At 38.2% G+C, this 15,072-nt stretch overlaps 1 protein-coding gene across 4 annotated transcripts in view; it reads right to left on the bottom strand.

The window, feature by feature from the left end:
- The window catches only part of EVC2 (EvC ciliary complex subunit 2), a 60,705-nt gene that overhangs the window by 30,117 nt on the left and 15,516 nt on the right, over positions 1-15,072 (bottom strand). For all 4 annotated transcript variants that reach the window (XM_030947116.1, XM_030947114.1, XM_030947117.1 and 1 more), the window contains exons 6-9: positions 14,055-14,164; positions 12,905-12,967; positions 8,947-9,081; positions 7,373-7,524 (exon numbers count right to left, since the gene is read on the bottom strand). In XM_030947116.1, the coding sequence (XP_030802976.1) occupies positions 7,373-7,524; positions 8,947-9,081; positions 12,905-12,967; positions 14,055-14,164 (460 nt within the window). The remainder of the gene's footprint in view (positions 1-7,372; positions 7,525-8,946; positions 9,082-12,904; positions 12,968-14,054; positions 14,165-15,072) is intronic.

The following is a 15,072-nucleotide window of genomic DNA, read 5'->3' as shown; positions in this document are numbered from 1 at the left end:
CTTTCTTTCATAGATTCACAAATTCATTTCTAGCCTGTAAAATCCAAGCCACCCGATTTATTTTTCTTTTTTACTTCCTGCTTTAAGCTCAGCAGCTCTAATTTAATTGAAGCATATCTGTCTTCTGCGAGAAACATCCTGGCTTTCAAGCGTCCTCTAACAAAGAACTAAACATTTTAATCAATTGTTCCACTAGGTAATTTCTCCAAAGAATGCCTCATCCTCAGAATTTTATTAGTTACAATTTTCAACTCTCTTTGTTTGCTGGAACAACAAGTTCCTTAGTCATTATTTTTCTGTTCTTCAAGCATGCAATGATAGATGGTTGCCCCAGCACCCTCTAACCCTTTCTTACTGAGATGTGAAAGACTGAATTCCTCACCTCTCCTCAGAAAGTAACACTTCACAGCTCTACCATATTGTTACATAGTTCATAACACAAAATTTATTCCTTATGACAAATACAGGAGATTTTTAAAGCATGCCTCAAAGAAGATTAAAGCTATTCCCCACCCACTTCCCTGTTACTTTCCCACTCTTCTTCATCAGTGACCCCAAGAATGAAAACCAAAATGAAACACCATCAGAACATTTCCTGTTCTTTCCCTCAGTCTTCCCACAGCACTTCTTCCTACTTGCTGCAAGTCATTACAGACTCCACCTGATTCCATTTCCAGCAAGATTCCCATGCTCCTTTTCACCCTCAAAGAGAACTACAGTACCCCAGTAACTCCATGTGATGCAAAATGCAGGAGGAGCAATGGTACTAATCACCTGCTGCTGCTGCGTCAGCAAGTGAATAATGAGGCTCCTGGGATCTCAGGTGTATTTAACCTGCAACTCACACTCTTCATTTTCCTGACAGCACATTGGTGAAGAAGGCAATAGAAGAGAAGTTTATGAACTATTCCACCAAACCAAGGGTATCAGCAGAGAGAAAAGTCATTACAAGCCATAGCTCTCCCAGGTCACATCTTTGAAGACAGCACCCACACCACCACCTTTTGGCAGTGGCAGCTGAAGAAAGGTTGTGGCTGTAAAAACATGAAAGCTCCCTTCATCTGATGTGCCCTGCTTCTGGTCTGTGAGCTTCATATAGCAGCCAGCAGAAATGAGACAAGCTCATCACACAGATCAGAAACCTTGCTTCAAGCTCTTTACTCAAAACAGAGAGGTTGAGGGCACCCCTAGCATGCTGCTTCACACCAACAGTCAGTAAAGCAGGAATCCTGTACATATAATAAACTGAATGCTTTCATTTGGTTTCATTCAAGTCCCTCAGAAGAACAAGGTTTACAATCAACCAGATTAAATGTTTCACGTCACATAGGGAAAAAAAAATTCTAGCCTGACACTCTGTCTCCCCCAGCCAAGGTACATTTAATAATTTGCTTTAAATGTTCTGCACTCTGCTTGCTACAGTAATTGATGTTTAAAAGGTCTTGCCTCACTTCCTGAGCATATTCAGCATCACAGAAACATGAAAGCTAATGAAGTACAGGTAGCTGATGGCAACCTATTGATGAAAAGGCTGAAAGCTTTTGTTGGACAAAGCATGCAGAGACAGGTAACACAAAAGGGTAGGGGAAGGAAAGCTGAATAGACACAGAAAATGAAACTTCAAACAGCAAGTGTAAAGTTTTTTCACTCACTTGAAGAGAAAGAGGTTTTAAAAATCTGTTAGAGAGATCTGGAAGGGGAGAATCCCAGATGCCAAACACAGAGAAGCAGAAAGAGCTCCTGAGCAAGTGATGTCCTCCACAGACCTAATGAAAATACAGGAAAGTAGTTGAGGTCAGGAAACGAAATATAGTTAATTCAAAAAAAGACCGACCAAAACACAACACACCACAAAAAATTGAAACCTCTCATTAACGACCAAGTATGTGCATCTTTAAGTCTTATTATTCAAATTACAGGCCCACAGAAAGAATTTTTGAACAGGAGAACTTAGAGCTGCTGAATTTAACAGCCCTAAAAATAAGTAATGGCTTTCAAACACATTTTAAAGACTAATTCTGAATTTATAAAGTTAAGAAACTACTGTAATGCAATTTTCTGAAGTCTAAAAAGAAGAGAAACATTAAATAAATTCCCCGCTGATGACATGTTCTCATCAAAACAGAAAAGCCTGTCATTCTCAGAAGGCTCATCTCTCCTCTGCCAATGGAAGCTAATTAGTAGCACAGTATTACAAAAGTATCCAGAGGAGACTGGAGTTCTGTGGTAGCTGTTTCTGTAGAAGTACTGCTTCAAATATACCAGACTCCTGAAAAGCATGTAATTAAGTAATTTAGAGCCATTTGTGGACACTTTGTCTCCACTGTTTCTACTTCAGCAGCGACTCAGAGCCCCAAGGTACAGCAGCCGCACCAACTCCGGATGGAGAGAAGAATGGAAAGAGTGAAGGACAGACAGACAGACAAGCACCCCAGCACTGAGGCATCCACTGCTACAGCCAGAGCAGCACATGTCCTATACCCATGGGCACGGTGGATGACGATGGGACAGCTGCAGTGAGGAAAGAAATGGGAGGACAACATCCAGACATTATGGTCCATGTTGCCTTGTCACACTTCAGAGAAGAGAAGATGGAGAAAGACTGAGACAAGAAGAATCACAAAGAAACCAGTTCCTGCAGTGCTGGCTTTAGTCACAGTAAATAAAGAAAGCCAATTTGAGCATAATGGGCATTAGAGGTATTCAAAAGCTGTTGATGTGCTTTGTTTCACAAATTATCCATTTATTGAGGGATTAGTAATACAGTATCAGTAAGCTGGGCTGTCTTTTGGCTTTTTGTCTGTTTAGTTTGTTGCTGTGTTTTGTTGGTGGTTCTTTAAAGAATGTCAATGCAACTCCTCTGTGCAGCCCCATACCCTCCTCCCTTCAACATCTCCCTCCTTTTTTCCTTCCCTTGCATTCCATGCTCTTCTGCTGGGTCCAGTCTCAACAGAGGCTGTAAACACTTCAGGGCTGGGATTTACACAGCTGCAGCACAACAGGAGACAAACCTCTGCAGGAGACTCAAACTGCACTAAAGTAGAAGCAGAGGCAATGGCATGAGCTCTGAACACCCACCCACAGCTACTGACTGCCCAAACCCAAATTCTTGGGTTGCATTTCCCTGGTTCCAGCCTGCTGCCAGGCTGTGTTAGCACAGGTCTGAAGGATACTCTGTGATAGACCAGTAGCTGTACTGGCCTGCAGCCAGCTCTGAACTGGGGGAGTTCATCCATTAGTCCTGCAGCACTTGCACAGCCAAGCGTGAACTCAGCACAGCTCCTGCCGCAGCCTTACAGAGAATACAAACAAACATCAGACCAGTAAATGAAATTGCTAAGAAAGGTATATGAGCACTATCTAAGGATGATTTCACATGGGTGAGTCACAGGTTAAGTTTAGCTTTCCAGAAGTCAGAACGCTGACAAAACCAAGAAAAGGATTCCTGATATACAGCCAAGAAATAATAATTAAATAAAAAACTGAAAAAGATGAAAAATTGAGCTGAGAGACCATAAGCTCTTCAGAAAACAAACGTTCATGAAAATGTGACAGAAAGTCTGAGCATTAGATCTGGCAGCAGTTTCACCTATCAAATTCCTTTAATTCTCCACAGCAATATAAAGAGAGTATTTCAATTCTTACAATTACCTGTTTAGAAAACGTTTTTAAAATACAGCATTTAAGAGACTGAGAACCTCTGCATTGCTTGCAGAAAATAAGAAATACGACAAATCGTCAATCTTCAGAAAATCAATTAAAAAAATACATCTACCTATAATACTGCTGCTGCAACACAGCTCAGAAAATGGTTATTTCACTCTTTTGCTCAGAAAAGATACTATGCAAAAAGAGTGTATGAAAGATTCCAATTCTGCTTCTGCTGAAGTCATTCACACATTTCACCACTGATTTCAAAATCACCAACTTCAGCCTGGATACTCACAAAATAATAAATACGCATTATTGCTATATGCATTATGCATTAATGCCTGAGGAGCTTCCAGCTCTGCTATGATTTCCTCAGATTCTTCTGATCTATCCACACAGGGTGAGTATTCAGATGACAGAAATGGTAGGACATATCAATCTTCATTAAAAATTATATGGAATAAAGCATTAGGAACAGCACAACTCTCAAAAGAACTCTCTTCTGGATGAGATAAATTGTTCCAGGTAGACAGCAGAAATTACCCTTATAATTCCAAACACTTCACAGTTAGCCAACATCAAAGAAAAGTGGCATTTTTAAGATGAAGAAAAATATGCATTTATCAATTTTAAATTATTTGTTTTCTTCAGCTCCCAAGTCTTAGAGGCTCCTATAATATATTAAGCAGTTGATCTCTGATTAAAAATAAAAAGTATGTTTTACATGCTTGTGAAGTTTCTAGCAGCATTCATAACACAGAACCACAAATGTAGGGTTTGGAGTTCATACCATGAGCATTCACTGCATCTTATATCAAGGTAATTACTACTTAGTTCTATTCCTGCATTGTACACATTTCACAAAAAGAGAGTACTGAATATGCTCTCCCTTCAAAAATTCTAAACTTTTAATCACATTCTTTCCAAGTTATGAGAACCAGAAATTTAGCTCCTCATAATTTTTTTTGTACTAACCATGCAACTATTTCTCACCATTTTCTGTGTAGGAATAGTCAAGTCTAGGTGCTATGAAAACATGATCATTTATTCCCCATCCCTGGCAGTGTTTAAAGCCAGGCTGGATAAGGCCTTGAGCAACCTGGTCTGGTGGGAGGTGTCCTTGCTTATGGTGGGGGGCCTGGCACTAGAGGATCTCTAAGGTCACTTCCAATCCCTTAAGATTCTATGATTCTGTAATTCTTACTTTCCATTTAAATTCAAGGTTTAAAAAAAATAGAACATTTGCTCCATAGCAAATCAAACTGGCATGCACAGCAAGAAATTTAGATTTTAAAACAAAAAGTGAACTTCTAAGATCATGGTAAATTGTTTTTATTTTTTTCTATCAAGGCTTTTTGGAGACAATTTAATCCGGTTCTCTTGTACACTGGCCTCAGTGTCCTCTACCACAGGAAAAATCAGCTGCAATATATACATATTACTTACTCATTTACTAAAATAATTGGCAGTATGTATTGTGTACCAGCAAGCAGGCTCAAATTCAGCTAAAGCTTTGACAAGCTTAAGGAAGAACAGCTTGCTGAAGATTAAAAAGAAAAGGTGTAGTAGTGAAAAGCCATTTAAAGAAATTAAGTTCTCTTTAACACATCTGTATCTTTTGAGACTATGAGAATGGTCAAGCTCCATCACACTGGACACAAACCCAAATTGCTCAGCTTTCTTCACATTCTCCTGCAGTCATACAGAAAAAGAGACCCACAACATTTTTGAGCATGATCTTCTAGTATGCATGCCAAATACCCAAACCATACAGCTTCCCCTCATTAGTACTCACTGCCCAGAAGCCAATATTTGGTAATACACACTGCAAGGAACCTACTGAGAATAAAAGCCAAGATATTTTGCTGCATAATGAACATCAAGGATATGACTTATTAAGACAAAATTCACAAAATGAGTAACCAAGAAGCTTCCTTATGAAACATTAAAATATGTTTTGTTCTCTAGCCAATCCTCCTGACACTGCAAACTGTCTACACTCCAAAGCTGTCCCTGTCCATAAATATTGAACGCATGCTCCTGATGTATCTCCTAAACAATTTGGCACTGTCACTTCTTAGAAGACAGAACAGCTTTGTGTTGCAAAGAAGAAAATGACATGTGGCTCTTACTTTTCAGAGTATTTTTCTCATTTGTATCTGAAAGACCAGAATGATTCCAGCCATGAGAGTGCAATGAAAAGGATGCTATCAATTATGCTGGCACGCTTGTATGTGCGCCACACAGACAAAAATGAAACACACCTGCACCGAAACACACAGAAGGAATTACCAAGCTAGCATACAAGCAAGATGATGTTGGTTGGCTGAAAATACCTATCACCCTTTCAATCATCTTTCATAGCAGGAATCACTGTAACTGTGGACACCTTTGTGATCTATCTACTATCCTTACCCTGGAAAAGATAGCTTAGAAGGTGAAGCAGGTTAGTGAGTGTTGACCAATGGGCATCTATTTTATTCACTGCAATGCTCTACCTCTTTAGATGTAAACAAAACAGAAACTGAGGAAGGGAAAGGAAGCAAGAGACATATGCAATAACTTTATAAAAGCATTAAAAAACTTCAGCCCCTGGACACATATTGTAAACAAGGTTACAAATCCTGTTTCATAGGTTTAGAAATAAACCTGTTATAAAACCTTTAGAAAGGTCTGCAAGAATATTTACCTTTTTAATCCATAATATATCTGAAAGTAGTCCAGCAATTTTTTTCAACCTAGTTAGATATTAACTATCCCTGAAATAAATTAATGCTAAAGTGAGTTTAAAAAAATCTTTGATCCTGCTCTTCTTAACATTTATAAAATTATTTTCAGGCAAGCCTTCTCAAAGCCTGAGTTGCTATACAGTTATAAAAGCAAGGACCAATGTGCAATTTATAGAGATAAGTTCCCAATTATCAAGGCAAGGCAGAAAATAATAATGCTGTTAGTTACCCTTCAAGGAAGAAAATTCCATCCACGGTTCTGTAACTTTTCAGCTTCTACAGATTTTATAGTTTCATAATACTGCCTTTAACCTCACTTACCAGGAGGTAATGATATGACTGCATGAACAACATTTGCTCATCCTCACATAAGACCTTTTTATGTGATTCAGCTGAAGAACAGATAACCTTTAACAGTGGCATGTTTCTGTCAAAAAGCCTTTCAACAGTACCAGGAGTGTTTCTGTGCTCTAGCAAGTAGTCCCAGCAATCACATGGTATCTTTCTGGCAGCACTACAAACTGTCACCCCTTAGACTCTGATCCAGCTGTTTTCAAAATACACTGCTCAACAATAATGCTGACACTCAGCAGGGGCTCTCTTGTCTAGGACAAAAGCCACCCTTTTGAAAGCAGAATGTCTTAAGCAATAGTAGAATACTGTGTTTCAGTATTTTCTTGCACACCAAGAAGTTTCCTTTCACATAGTGAACCACAGAGAGACAAAGCAAGGTGTTTAATTTGGATTGGAAAACTTGCATGTCTAAGGCCTAGATGGTGTTGTGACTTCTACAAGTGAATCAATATGAAATATGATGGCTCTCCCATAGATGATTATCTAAAACAGTTCAAAAACCGAAGGTAGTTCAGTAATATGTGTAAACAAACACTATTAAAAAAAACAAAACAATAAGGAGGACATACTCAAAACAGATTCAAAGGTTTGGCTGATGATAAAATAATAAATGTGATGTATTAGCAGTGAATTCTTACTCTTCCAAAGCCTGACGCATGTTCCCAGGTTCTTCAAAGGACAGAATATCAATGATCTGGTCATTCATGATTATATCTTCACTAAAGAGATCACCTGAATTAAATTGAGAATGCTCCAGTTTGTGATTTTGGCTTAGATCAGGCTGTGTCTCCTAAAAAAAAGAAAAAAAGGGAGAAAAAGTAGCAAACTTTAAATTATAAAAAAAAATGTATAATGAGTGTCTGATCTTATTTTATTGCAGTTTAACTCAAGGTGAGAAAGTTTCTACTTATCATCAAATTGTAAAGCTGCTAAGAGTAGGAAGAGATTGTGTAATTCAGATATGTATCTGAAATCAAATATACTACTTTTATCTCAGACTGATCTTTTTTAGGATATATCTGATCTGGAATACAGATTAAGAAATGGAGAGCACAGAACACTTGTGAAAGTCATCTAGGAAGTTGCCTTCCATTCAAACTTTCTAGGTAATTAAAAAAAATTGCCATGGTATACAAATTACATATGGCAACATTACAGTATTATCAGGTGAACAACATGGAAAAATTAATCTATCCATGATGGAAGTGACTCAGTTCACAGAGACTTCAGACTGAGGACTAATAATATTGCGTAAAAACCCCACTATAAATATCTGATGCTAGACCAAGCTGGACCTTTTTTACTAATTCATTATCACTATTTCTTTTGTAAAAGGAAACAATCCTTTTCATTTAAAGAGATTTATTTTTCAGACCTAAAATAAATAAAAGTTACTGATGGTGTAATTTTCAACAGCAGAAAGGCTGTAAGTGATCTGTGAGCTACTCTGGTCAGTCCAGAGGGATGAGAGATCCACCACCCTTCTGGCAGACAAAGGGTTCAAAGCTCTCAGCACACCTCTCTCAGGACTGCTCCAATCACTGTAATATTCTCACTAAGGTCTCTAGCTCCCTCCCAGTTAAGTTGTTATACTTTACATAAATAAAAAAATAATCGTAGGAATGGCTGGAATTGCACTAACTTGATTAATATCTATCAGATTCTGTATTTTCTTTCTCTGGTGTAATATATACTAAAATACTTAAAAATGGCCCAGAACAATGAAAATACTTCACCCTCAATCCCACATGTCCTGCTTAATCACTGAAGATATTATTGCACATTGAAGAAACTAAGACCAAAACTCAAATCCCTATTCCTGATAATCAGAAAAAAAATTTGCACCAAAGTTGCTGTGTTCAAAATAACCCAGAGACATTCTGCTGCTTATTCTGAGGGATGGAGGGGAGGAAGAGAGGAATATGGAAAGACATGAACAGGCAAAGGTTAATCTCCCTCTGATCTAGAGCCAATATCCAGGTACTGACAGCAGTTTTATTTGATCAGGGTGTCATTCTTACGCTCACCTCTAAACCTGACTGCACTGAAGTTTAGAGGATGTAGAGATTACATTACCTGTGAGCCAAAACCATCACCTGGTGGCTTCTTTTTCATCTTCAAAAACTCCTCAGACAATCTTAGCAAGTTATATCATCACATATGATCAGTGAAAAAAATTAAATAATCTACCCTGACAGACAGTACAACTCACCTGGTTTTTACTACAGAAGCTCCATTTTAATATTTGGGTTCGGTAAATGATGAAAAAGACAGCACATGTCAACACAAGGGAAATGAAAAAAGCAATGAAGAATGCTGAAGCACTGATGGCATGGCTGTATAAAATCTGAAATTAAAAGATCATTTAATTAAAATGTTATTTTTCATATGTAAAAAGGTCAGATCATAACTGTAATTCAAACACTGTAACTGTAAGCAAACTGTAAATTATTTTTAAATGGCTTCACACAACTTCAGGATTTCTCAGCTCTATGTTATTACTACATTTTGATGAATATTTTCAAACAAGTGTGTATTTTCAATAGGTTTCCAAGTCAGCACAGTTTGCTATGTTCACCTTGTCCAAATTCCTGTGTAATTCAAGCAAGAGAACCCCACAGGCTAAAGTTTTTTGCTTTGTCTTTTGGGTACCCTGCACTTAATACCTATTTTCCAAAGTTGCCACTCTCCTCAGAAGTCTCATTAAAATTTCTGGCATTTGATGTTGCTCATAGGCTCTGGAAAGTCAGTCAGATTTTGGCTACTTTAATTAATGGCCATTTCTTGATTCAATGAAACTGAGTAAAAACCATAGGGAGAAAGTACCAATATGAGTTCAAAATAAACATGCAACTGACATCCACCCAATCTGTGTGCAACCTTGCAGCTTCTCCATTAGCCTGAGTCAGAAAAGGCTGTCAGAACCATGAGCCAGAAACAACTTTTTAGACCTTTCACTTTAGCTCTTAACTTAATCTTTAAACTGAATTGAATTAAAAATTAATATTTCCTTCATGCTCTATGTAGCAAAAGTTAATTCAGTGTTTGTTTAGTTCTATGAGATCTTTCAATGAAAAACATAGCACAGCTATTAGTATAATGTTTCACCACTGATCATTCTGCTGGGGCTAGGAACTGTAAATAATTAACATGCTGCTTGCAAGCTGGGTTTGGTTTTTTCTTGGAACAGAAACCTGACAGCATTCCACAGAGTCAATGGTAATTCTGCATAGGAAACGATATTCAAGGATGGCCCTCAATTTGCAAATAATTTATTGCAATTTGACACCTCTGTCACATCAGGACTCTGACTGAGATCCCTCCACTTTCAGGGAACAGGAGATGTCATAGATAATACTTAGGGGAAAAAAGCTGCTTTGAAACCACTTCATCATTTTGTCTGAACCCACTCGCATTTGTCTAATTTCCGTGCACTCTGTGAAATTTAAGGATCTCTCGAGGCTTCTGGGGAAAGCAAGGATCTGGTGAGGCTATGGATTCAGTGAAGCTGGAAAGAAGCTGCTTAAGAAGCTGCTCTTCTTTTGGTGAAGAAAAAGCCCTGGCTATGGAATGACTCCGTGCGTTCTAAGAGGCGAGACCCATGGTGGGACAGTCTGCATGAAGGAAGGCAGTTTTGTCTGTGCTTTCATATTTAAAGAAAATGGGCTCTGGAAGGACAGTCCATGTCACTGGGGGGCTGTCAGTCCAAGCAGAACACAGCAGGTGCTTAATGCCATCTGAAAGCACCACAGCAGACGGTGCAAGGGAAGTGCCAGAGCCCAGTGTTGGCCCTGCAAATCAACCTTCAAACCACGGACACATCAGCAGGCCTCAAAAGCCATTCCTGAAGCCAACCTCTAAAGCCATCCCAGCAGTGGGAAGAGGCATTACAGGCCCAAGAACTGATATGCTCCCACTGCTTTGCATGGTGCTGAGGGAAGCAAGCCTCATGAAAATCAGTGAAAAGGAGTTATTATCATCTCTCCCATGCACAGGCTTAGATGGGAGAGCTTCCCTTTCACCAGTGTCCCATTCAGCATCAAAGTCCCCCAGCCAAGGGCAGAGGCACAAAGTACTGACAGGCCCTGAAGCACTAGGGGATGACATCTGGCATGGACACTCAGATGAGCAATACTCATATTTTTTTCATAACCCACAAAATTACCTTGTTCCAGGCAAACAAGCACTTCCTTCCAGTGGCACAGAAGAGAAAGGGTTTGTAAAACTTTAAAGAACAGCATAGTATCTAAGTGTTCAAACAAATCATGTGAAAGCTGATGGGACCAATGTGCATGACACTGTCATTACTATGTAATTAATTCTTCACTTGTCATTCCCAAATACTGCCCACTTTGTCATATATGTGCATTGGCTTTAACATATCCATGAACAGGCTTAAATAATTATTTTTAATAAATAAATCTGAGATGGAGAGCATTTATGACAGCTGACAATATGAATGAAATAAAATATATCACACCTGCTCCAGCTAATCCTAATTTCCTTGCACAAACTGGTTTCATTCCAAAACACCTTATGCTTGGCCACAACCCAAAGTCAAATATTATGCATGTGAAACATGATGTGTTAAATAATTTCTAAGCTTTATTTTTCAAAAATTTATGGTATTTTCCACACATCTTTACCACACATTTTAGTTACAATGCCTGTTGATTTACTAAGTTCAAATGCAGCTGAGCTAATTTTACCTACCTACAGAACAGTTCACAAGAACTTTTTGAGGTCTAACTACCAAGTTCAAATTGGAAAAAATAATAAGCACAGTAAAAAGGTTTTATGTATAATAACAGATTGCAGAAATTTTCATGGTCAGTTGAGACCAATGTAGCTCACAGTCTTGGCTTAAGACATCAGCAACTGCTGCAAATCAATTCACACCAAATTTTACAGAAAACATTCATGAGGTTATTTTTCTAACCCAGTCAGCTACCTCATGGTTTACACCTCTAAGAGTTTCCAAAAAAGAGATTTATGGCAAGTCCATTTGTAATTCTTAGCTATACAAATATCCAATCCTTTTAAATATTACTAGATCTTTATCCAGGGACTATGAGTTCTCTAGCTTATGTATAGTTCTAGTTCATACCATGTTTAATCATGGCTTTCATTTTAACAGAATGGGCATTTGATCTTCAATTACAAGAAAGCCACGTCTGGACATGCTATCTATTATAATAATAGAAGCTGAGAAGGCAGAGATGCCAGCAGAAGAAGCCCCTGTGTCCAAAGAGATCACTTATTCTAAAGGCAGAGAGAAATTCATGGGACAGGTCCATGGAAGGAATGAGCGATCTAGCCCTCAGGATCTATTCAGGCAAGCCCTATCCACATGGCAAAATGTTCTATGGTGAAACAAACTGTTTGCTTCTGCCCGAACATAAATAATCCCAGTATTCTTGCCAACCAAGCCACAGCTTCTTTAAAAACAACCCCTTGCAACAGTCGCCTGTCAAATTAATGAGAGATTGGGTGAGAGAAACAAGTCTGGGGAAGGGATTACTCTAGCAATAAAACTGATGGATGAAGTAGAGAATTTTTTAATAAAAAACTATCTAAAAGAATAATAGTGCTGCAATCAATGTAATTTTGAATGTTTATTTGGCCTGTTAAAAACTACATTTCAGAATTACTTCAGAAGCCAAGAACAGAAAGTCATATTGAAAGAATGACTAGCTAAAAAATGAAAGAAAGCATAAACCATGCCATTCTTTCCACAGTTTTATTTGTCAGGCTTGAGTATCAGCATCATACAGAAACCTTTCCTCAACGGGTGGAGGACACTTTTACTCTTTTGGAGAAACAAAAAGCTTTCTCATGGTGGGTAGGCACAGCAGCAGGTGAGCATAATCCTCATCACAGTTTCCTATGCCTGGACGATTCTTCAAATCAAAGAACATGGCAAGGAGCATAATAGCATTTTTAGATTTTCCATACTAAATATTGCTGGTTTAAGACAAAAAAAGACCCTGTATGTTGAGTCCTGTTTTCTTCTCAAAATCTGAGAAGGCAGAACCTGTGTATGATTACTAGCCAATAGCTGAGTGATGAGACACAAGTACACAAGTACATCCTTAGACCCTAGGATTTACTTCAGACTGTCCAGAAGTATAAGCAGGAGAGTCAATGTAATAGCAAATCACAGAATTTACCTTGGTCTTTTCTTCTTCCATTATGGTAAGTGATGCTGTCAATGATACAAGATGTGTTTTATTCTGAGAGAGATATAAAAATTACCTGTATTAAAAAAAGGGCAGAATCCACTGGCAAACAGCCTAAAGTCTCTAGAAAAGCCTCTCCTTAGAAGATTAACTATACTTCTCATCAAGCTTAAAACTGAAATAAATCTGATAGGAAAATGCAGTGTGCTTAGGGGTAACACTAATAGACAGGGAAGCAGCTGCTCTGTGGGATACACTCCCCATATCCCAATACACAAAGTATTACATTTTTCTTTGCCTATAAAATCTGGGTTGACCGAGAATGCACAGAACAGGAGCCACAATCAGCACATAAATCTCTATTTTTACCATGCCCTGTTTTTTAAGTTTTCCTCTCCACCACTCTAGTACCACTCCCATACACATGGAACACCTTTTCCTCCAAAACCAAGGAGAAAGGCAATCGAAATGAAAATACATCTGCAATTTATAATTACATGTAGTTATGAAAACCACAGAAAAACCATCAAGCCATATTTAAGAACTGAAAAATTTTACTTTGGTAGAAACCACTTGTCCTGTCTCCTACTCAAAGCCAGGCTAATTCCAGCATTAGAACCAGTTGTTTCAGAGCCTGATGCAACAGAGTTCTCAAAAATCAGCAAGGATGGAGATTTGTCAGCTTCTCTGAAAAATCTTTCAGACACAGAAAACTCTTATACTAAAAGGTGTCTTATAAGCAATGAGGTTTTTCCATGGCTGCAACTTTTTTTTTAGTTAAAATAAATTATTTTATTATAAAAATATGGCAAAAATTTAAAACTCTGAGACTTCAGGAATACACATGTAAGTCTGTGGGACATTTATTTCCAGGAAAAATGAATAATCTGGAGAGAAATATGAAAAGTATAAAGAAAGGTTACAAGACAACACAGAAAAATACTTTACTTAAGGAGGTCTAGGACTTCTTAAGCTATAAAGAATAATTCATGCATTTATAAATTCATGGTAAACAATCAGAGAGCCTAAGAATTTCACTTCATTACATGATGGCCTCATGTTTAGGCAGGCAAGAACCACCTTGGAGACTGGTTTTTTTACAAAACTTATGAAGAGCAGAACAAAATTGTGAATGAAATACCTGTGATGAACTCCTGAAAGTTAGCTTCACAGGCAGCGTCAAGACCCTGCCATGCCACATTTCTTCTGCATCAAGAAATGCAGAGTAGTTGATTACAAAGTGTTCTCCACCTATTAAAAAAGAGATATGGAGAGATTTGCTTTCTTCCATGAAAATTTCTCAAAAATCCCTGGGGAAGGCTTGGGACAGCACTGGAGCTTTTCCTTCCTGACACAGCAGATGCCACACATCCCAAGTAGACAGTTCATGGCCATCCGAGCTCAGCAACATCCTTCATATCTGCTGCCTCTAAGAATTCAAGCAAATTCAGCCTAGGATCTGGAAACTGCATTAAATGATGACCTGACCTACCCAAAAGCATTGTCTTTTGATACCAAAAGTCACATGAGATTATTTTAAAACATTTTTATTATAAAATGGACTGCCTACATTTTAACCACTAACTTGTTGATTCTTCCCTTATTGAAACCAAAGAGAAATCTGACAGAATTCAGGTGAATTTTCATTCACAATGCACTGAAATATGGAAAATTATTATGGCCAACATTGAGCATGACAGTACATAGGCCAGTGTAGATGGAGCCTTTCTGTCCCCTGTGGAAAGGTCTGGGCTGACTTCAGGATCAATATAGTAATGACCAAACCTCAAACTATGCAGAAATCTGGTCTGCTGGATTTTATTCCACTTCAGTATTTTTCACACTGATTTGTCTGGAAAAGCTAGCTTCAACTCCAGATTCAGTAATTATAAATAAATTAGGTAGCAGCTCCAACTTGGCTTACTATGATCAGATATGAAAGCCATTTTTCTATTCTTTTTCAGGGATAATTGTTTCCAGGAAATCTCTGTGGAAAGTCAGCAATTCCTTCCCATTTCCAAAAAGACCAGTCCTGCTCACACTGCTGTTAACAGAAATAGGGTTTGGCTATCCAATTGCAATCAGACAGCAGCCCCTGTCTACTTATTTCCCTTTTCTACATGGAAATCTTTCACCATAAAACTATCATAACCAGAGAT

The sequence above is a fragment of the Camarhynchus parvulus genome, chromosome 4, assembly GCF_901933205.1.
Source record: "Camarhynchus parvulus chromosome 4, STF_HiC, whole genome shotgun sequence".
In the NCBI taxonomy this organism is placed as follows: Eukaryota; Metazoa; Chordata; class Aves; order Passeriformes; family Thraupidae; genus Camarhynchus; species Camarhynchus parvulus.
Note: the sequence above shows the minus strand (reverse complement) of the source record. Positions and strands in the feature narration are given on the sequence as shown.